This window comes from Histoplasma capsulatum, genomic scaffold (assembly GCF_000149585.1).
Source record: "Histoplasma capsulatum NAm1 scaffold_4 genomic scaffold, whole genome shotgun sequence".
Taxonomy (NCBI): domain Eukaryota; kingdom Fungi; phylum Ascomycota; class Eurotiomycetes; order Onygenales; family Ajellomycetaceae; genus Histoplasma; species Histoplasma mississippiense.
This window is the reverse complement of record NW_001813979.1, coordinates 1,629,479-1,636,736: the sequence shown is the minus strand read 5'-3', so window position 1 is coordinate 1,636,736 and position 7,258 is coordinate 1,629,479. Positions and strand designations below refer to the sequence as shown.

The following is a 7,258-nucleotide window of genomic DNA, read 5'->3' as shown; positions in this document are numbered from 1 at the left end:
CGCGAATCTGATGGAATCATGCTTAAAACACCCACGGAAGAAGACGAGCGCAGTGCTGGTATGCGCTCGTTCGGGACGAGCTATCCTCGAGCAGTCGCAAACGTGGAGCATATTCGGATTCAAACACCCTAATCGACATCGGGTCCATGAGCTACCAGGAACTAAAGAGTACTGCGTTGGAAAACATTCTGCGCCTGGAGCAAGCAGGGCGTATATCACGACGTAACAACTATCAGGACCTTTTGAATGCCATCGCAGTGGATATCAGAACAAAACATCGCCGGAGGATACAGCGTCAACGGGAGTTAGAAAGCGTCCGGCTTACTCTTGAGCGATTGAACGACCAGAGCGTATATTTGGAGCAGCAACTGAAGACATATAACGACTATATCGAGCAAGCCATGATAACTCTGCAGAATAAGAAAGGGAAAAAACGTTTCCTTATGCCATTCACTAAACAATGGGATCATGAACGTGAACTACAGCGATCAGGGCGTGTCTTCAAGTTCGGGTCATTTAAATATTCGGCCCGAAATCTCTCCGAGAAGGGAGTCCTTTTATATTGGAAAGGATACACCGAGCGGCAGTGGGATCGAGTTGATCTTACGATTTCCAGCAACGAAGTTGGGGTTTTCACTATCGATGGAAGTTGCGGCAATATGATGATTCCAGGCGCCAACGCACAGATTCCGCTAGATGATCTTCTCCAGGCGCAATTCAACAATACGCAATTCATGGACTTTTTTGAGGGGGCACTGCGGGTGAATGTGAATTTGTTTTTGCATTTGATTATGAGGAAGTTTTATAACGAGTAAAACGCCTTGATGTATTTTTCAATCTTTTATACTTTTCGTTTTCAATCCTACACTCTCTTTTTCTTCCTCTTTCTCTTTTCCTTTCTTGTATATGTCTGGTTTTTACGTTTGTGGGGTATTGATACACCACGGACGAGTACTACTTACTGCAGGAGAGTGAATTAGTATGAATTTCGACAAGTGCGCTGGTACTGTTGTTCCTGAGATTCCCTCTATCGTTATCTTCCCTTGTATACGGCTCTCTCTTAATTTTCTTCATCTTCATATTTCTCGAATCCGTTTTCTATTACGCACTCCAGATAACTGAACTGTTTTACTTCATTTTTATTTCCTACATACCCGCATTTACTCCTCTACCTCCCTAGTCTCCCAGCATTATATTGGAAGCGTGTGAGTGGAGTTGAGGGGGGAAAAAGTAATGGTGTTTACTATTCTCATTTTATGATTTTCTGTTCTCCTTAATATAGTTGGTAGTACTTTTCCACATTCTTTCCACCATGGACCCAGATTCCCGGTCCGCTTTTTCGTTATGTTTTGTTCCCTTTTATATAGCTCTTCGGGCGATTGGAGTGGGATTGCTTGTATTCCTTGTGAGATTGATTACTGCTGTTTCTTCGGCTTTCCTCAGTTTTATTACTCTCTCTGGCTTTGAGTGTATTTATTGAGTTTACGAAATTTTAGTACTAAAACACAAAAAGAAAATGCTAATATGTTTGTTGCATTGAATGAATAAAAAAATCTTACGTTTTGCCGGTGACTACATACTCTGTGCCGCTGAACCCCTGCTGGTAACCTCGCCCACAGCTTTACACCACAAGTCGTTGCGGAAATCTCTCACTGGCACTCTCATTATTTAGTGCAACGAGTTTGCCAACTATCCCGCATAGAGCTGAAGAGCAGGAAACCTATCGCTTGCCTGGCTGTTAATTGAAACTGAGGCTGATCTGTGTAACATCAATTACGTACGTAGTTGTGTAATGCCCTTGATCAGCTACATATGTATACACATATATAAAACTACTTACGGTCGTTTTCCCATCATATATATATATCTATTACCTTCTCCATAATGTGCTGGATCATTTTATTTTATTTACAGATTGGGATATTGTGATAAGTAACTTTGGGCCGTTGAAGTAAGGAGTTTATTGATTTTGGCGGATAGTTCCATTCTGCCTCCCATACTTTTTTCTTGATATATTTTTTCTACTTCGAGTCTAAAATTGGTCGGGAGCCTGGAGGGAGGGAAAAGACATCCAAAATGGGTGACGATGTCGTCACGGACACCGAGGTCGGTTCTGCCAGTAACTATCCAACACAGAACAACGAGAAACGATATACGCCAGAAGAAAACAGGGGGAAAGACGAGGGCTTCCTTGCCAAACTCCAGCGTTTCACGGGCAAATATGGCGTTGAACAGAGGGGAATTGAGCCCGTATTGGCGCATGAGAGAACAGACACCACTGTCCTGAGAGTGGGTACGCTGGTATGTACCATTCCTTTCTCTCTAGGGAGAAGCATTAACCGTCCTTCGCGATCGTAATCACAAGAGTTTAGCTTGCAGTTGTTAGATTAACAACGCGGGGGGTGGATTGCCCCTTTCTCATAGTGGTTTGCATGCAATATCTCCCTAGGGTCCCTCGCCATTGGAGTTCTCGCGGTGCCAGCTTTTGGACTGGGGTTCGTGGATGCGTCCCTTGTTATCGTCTTCGTCAATATCCTAGGAATATTGCCTGTCTGCTGGTTTTCTACGTTCGGAGCTAGGTTCGGATTAAGACAAATGGTTCTTTCGCGGTTTTATTTTGGATATTACGGCGTGAAATTGGGTCCGTTTTTTATCTTATCCGTATATTTAACCCGACTGCTGAAGTTCTGTTTTCTTTTTTCTTTTCCTTTTCTTCTCTCTGGCTGACAGGGGGAAAATGCTAACGGCTTGCTAACCAGCGGCTTTTATTAATGGTCTTGCGTGCTTGGGTTGGTCTGCTATCACTGTCATTGTGGGAGCACAGCTGATCCCTTCTGTCAACAATGATGTCCCCGGTTGGGCTGCAATTGTAATAATCGGTTCTGCGACATTCTTCGTCAGTCTCTTCGGCTACAAAGCAGTCCATATATACGAATCATACTGTTGGATCCCAACGCTTATCATATTCATGATCATTCTCGGAATTTTCACACACTCAGGAGACTTCGAGAACCTCCCGTTGAGAACTGGTACTTCAAAAACAGCATCGATTTTATCGTTCTCCTCTGCTGTGTTTGGCTTCGCAGCTGCCTGGTCTGCCGTGTCGTCTGATTACTGCGTTTATCAACCAGTAACTGTCAGCCGGAAGAAAATATTCTTCACCGTTTTCTACGGCCTACTTCCGGCGCTCCTATTCACGCAACTGTTGGGCTTGGCCATTGCGACCGCAACCGCCAATAATCCAGAGTATGCGGCTGCATACAATGACAACAAAGTTGGTGGCTTGCTTGCACATATTCTATCCCCCCACCTCGGTAATTTTGGCAAGGTTTGCCTGGTGGTTCTGGCTCTAAGTACCATTGGCAATAATATCCCGAATATATATTCCTTGGGGTTTTCTCTCCAAATCCTGCACTCACAGGCGCAGAGGATACCTCGTTATGTCTGGTCCTTCGTTGGAAGCTTAGTATACATTGGCATTGCCATTCCAGGCTACTCCCACTTCGAGACTGTGTTGGAGAGCTTCATGCTGATTATTGTATGTATTATCACCCCGGAATTTGTATCCTTTGTCCAAACGAGGGCTGTACCCCGTGCTTAGGTTCCACATCGGTGTAGGGATACTGGGCCGCCATTTATCAAGGCATCTCTTTGGGAGAACACGTTGTGTTCAGACGGGGAACAAGGCGCTATAACGTCCAAGACTTCGACACACCATCGAAGCTTCCCCCGTCATTCGCAGCCATTGGCGCTTTCTGTTGTGGTATCATGGGCGTTGCCCTTGGAATGTCACAGATATGGTTTGTTGGACCGATTTCCAGAAGGATAGACGAATCCGGAGCAGATATTGGCTTTGAGTTGGCGTTTGGGTTTACGTTCATCTCCTATATCTTATTTCGAGTTATAGAAAGGAGTTACTTCAGGCGTTAAGGTAGTGTGTCCCACATTTTAGTTGAAGCTCTGCCGTCTTGTCAATTTCTGTCATAGTATTCGTATATCAATCGATTATAGATATTGTTGTTTCGACTTCTCTGTACAAATGGCTCTTGAATATGAATTTCACGATGTTGGAAGGTTGAGGCTCTCAGGGGCAGGCGCTAACCCGACTGAAACTAGTTGAGAGACACTAACCGTATCGGGCGATCGGGAAAACCTTCCGTCGTCGCCCGGACTCGGACAGGAAAGACGAGGAAAGACGATGCGAGTTGGATTCGGCCACGCAGATCAACCGAAGATGCAGCGCCTTTCAACTTAAACGTCCACAACTTCCACCCCAACGCGCTGTTCCTCTCGCCGTGCATTACTCTAGCTGGCCGCTGCCATAATTCCTAATTTCGTATTTACCTTATCCCTATTCTTGTATCTAGCTACGTAGTAAACAACCCCAATCTTTGAATTGGTCGGCGTTTCCCCGATCTGTCCGCCTCAACTTGTCCTTCTGGTTTACACCTGAATCGTCATATACACCATGGATTTCAGCTCACTAAAGGATCAAGTCAGCAATTTAACGCTGTATGATATCAAAGCTGGTGTCAGAAAAGTGCAAAATGGTGCGTTTTTACCTCTTCACCCTCTGTCCGACATAGGAACGGGCCGTATATCAATTTCCTGCTCCAGATATCTTTGTGCTATATTTCGTATAGTGGATATATTTGGCTAATTCTTGGCCGACCGTCTGAATGCGATTAGCTGTGATGAATTACACCGAAATGGAGGCGAAGGTCAGTCTTAGGTCCAGTCAATATAGACCCAAACTGCCGTGAACATTCCCCTTAGCCTAGGTCGCCATTCTTTGATACGCAACTTCTTACTCAGATCGATACAGGTTCGGGAAGCTACGAATAATGAACCTTGGGGTGCCTCCTCTACACTTATGCAGGAGATTGCAAACGCAACACATAGCTAGTCAGTCTTCAACCGGCCCCCTCTCCTTGATGTCTGGGGGAATTCATGGATTAACTTTTTGTCACTTTTGTCACTAGTCAATTGCTCAACGAAATTATGCCCATGATATATAAGCGATTTACGGAGAAAACTGCAGAGGAGTGGCGACAAATTTACAAAGTATGCGACGAGTATCGGTCACTTTTTTTGTTTGAAGTTATCAGACTGGAATGCATCTGACAACGTGGCTCAATTTTAGGCCCTTCAACTCCTTGAATTTCTAGTGAAGAACGGATCAGAGAGGGTTATTGACGATGCGCGTTCTCACGTTTCTCTCCTCCGGATGCTTCGGCAATTTCACTATGTTGATCAGAACGGAAAGGACCAAGGTATAAACGTGCGCAACCGAGCCCAAGAGTTGGCAAAACTTTTGAGTGATGTTGATGCGATCCGCGCAGAGAGAAAGAAGGCAAGGGCCAATCGAAATAAATTTGGAGGTATCGAAGGTGGAATGGGGTTGAGCTCATTTGGAAGTGGTTCCCGATATGGTGGGTTTGGGAGTGATGAAGCTTCATATGGTGGATATAGCGGAGGGGTGTATGGGGACGGAGGCGGATTTGGTGGTAACACTGGAGGATATGAAGACACAGGAAGAAGGAGCAATCGCTTTGAAGAGTACGACGAGGGCGACGATATCTCTGCGACTCCTTCCACCGGGCGTAGGGCGAACACTACCTCCTCTACCACTAGTCGGCGAGAAACAAAAAAGCCGGAACCTGCCAAGGAATCGGAGGCCTTATTTTCCTACAACAGCGAAGAGCCTATCGCAGACACGTCAATTCTCGCGCCACCCAATCAGTTATTCGGTATCTCCGAGAACACGGCAGCTGGATCTCAAAAAAACAAGATCATTACCCAAAGCAACGCAGATGATGATGACTTTGATGATTTCCAGTCTGCGCCCTCTTCTGCGCAAGCCGCGCCATCGCAGCCACAGCTTTCATCCATGCCTCATTCAACCCTCGCCGCTACGATAACCCAATCAGCCACGCAATATGCTGCGCCTACGCCCGTGTCGGGTACACAGGGTGCGAACCTGAACGGCATTGTTGGGTTTACCTCGCCATCGCCAATTAGCAATGCTTCTGCCACATCTACCCAACGCCCAAACCTTATCGGTACCGGTGTGTCGGCGTCAATGCAGCCACAACTACCAAAGCCTACGGGCTACCAAGCGGTACAACCAAACTACTTCACCTCCGTCCCAGCACCACAACAACAAAGCTCCCAGGGCCAGAGCAAAAGCCCACTATCATCCCCTTCTATTCCCGGTACCAACAAGCCAGCTACGAGCACATCGGCGAAGGCCAGCGGAGATGCATTTGGCAGTCTCTGGACAGCCGCAAGCACCAATGCGGGACTTAAGACGTCTACCTCTTCCCAACCCAAAGGTCCTAATCTCGCCAGTATGGCGAAGGAGAAGACAAATGCAAGCATATGGGGCCCTCCTGCCACTCCAACTGCTTCTAGCCCAAGTGTGGGAAACAGTAAACCGCCAGCTCCGAATCCACAGACCAGTGGGAATGGGTTGGATGGTCTGTTTGGATGAGATGTTGGTTTTATTTTTCTTTTAGACAAAAATGTAGAAACGGGGACTCGCGTTGCCAGATGAGATGGGGCGAAGGATGAAGGAGAGTGTGAAATTGAACTCAAATATTAAGAGTTTGGACAAAAAGGAAAACTGATATCGACAGAAATGCGTGGATATTTTTTTGAATTTAGTGGAGAAAGCAAAATTTTTACCTTCTAATTTGAACGGATACCTCCCTACCCATTCCTAACTGATTCTTTCTCTGCCTGTCATCTTGTTCCCTATTCATTCAAGCAACATGTGCAATCTAGCTTAAGAATGTCGCTTCTGGAAATACATGTGTTTACTTTTAAAAATCATTTCCTAATTATGATTTCCTGGTATTTCCCTTTGAATAAAAACATCTGTACGATTCATCCCATCATTTGAAACTACCACAAGCTAACTAGGCCTCCCGGCAAGATTTTGATTGTTTTCCAAGGCCCAGCAGAGGGCGAAGAGCGCGCCAATTTTTTTTTTTTTTTTTTTTTTTTTTTTTTTTTTTTTTTTTACTTTTCTTCCGTCTCACCTCCTTCCCGTTTTAACTTTTCATTTTCTTATTTTTATTTTTTTATTGGAATTTTTAATTTTTTTAATTTGATTTAATTTATGTTTTTTTAAATAAAATTTTCGCTGTCCAAAAATTACCTCTTCTTCTGGGGGGGGGATAAACAAAAACGGGGGATTTTTTTCTTTTTTTTTTTGATAATGCCCCCCCCTACATGTACGTGGACGGGTACATAC

The 7,258-nt window shown here is 45.1% G+C and overlaps 3 protein-coding genes across 3 annotated transcripts in view; all 3 read left to right on the top strand.

The window, feature by feature from the left end:
• HCAG_04494 (hypothetical protein) overlaps positions 1-815 on the top strand; it is a gene marked incomplete at both ends in the record, with an annotated part of 5,181 nt that extends 4,366 nt beyond the window's left edge. Inside the window, one exon of the mRNA XM_001540604.1 lies at positions 41-815. Coding sequence (XP_001540654.1) covers positions 41-815 — 775 coding nt within the window. The remainder of the gene's footprint in view (positions 1-40) is intronic.
• A 1,261-nt stretch (positions 816-2,076) lies between these two features.
• HCAG_04493 (hypothetical protein) lies at positions 2,077-3,930 on the top strand (the record flags this gene model as incomplete). Its single annotated transcript, XM_001540603.1, has 4 exons — positions 2,077-2,301; positions 2,425-2,641; positions 2,760-3,538; positions 3,619-3,930. The coding sequence occupies 4 exons, from the start codon at positions 2,077-2,079 to the stop codon at positions 3,928-3,930; spliced, it is 1,533 nt and encodes a 510-aa protein (XP_001540653.1).
• Positions 3,931-4,468: 538 nt separating this feature from the next.
• Positions 4,469-6,493, top strand: HCAG_04492 (predicted protein; the record flags this gene model as incomplete). The annotated part of the gene is made up of 5 exons (XM_001540602.1): positions 4,469-4,550; positions 4,690-4,721; positions 4,826-4,905; positions 4,983-5,064; positions 5,144-6,493. 5 exons carry the CDS (start codon positions 4,469-4,471, stop codon positions 6,491-6,493), a joined length of 1,626 nt encoding a protein of 541 aa, XP_001540652.1.
• Between the last annotated feature and the right edge of the window lie 765 nt (positions 6,494-7,258).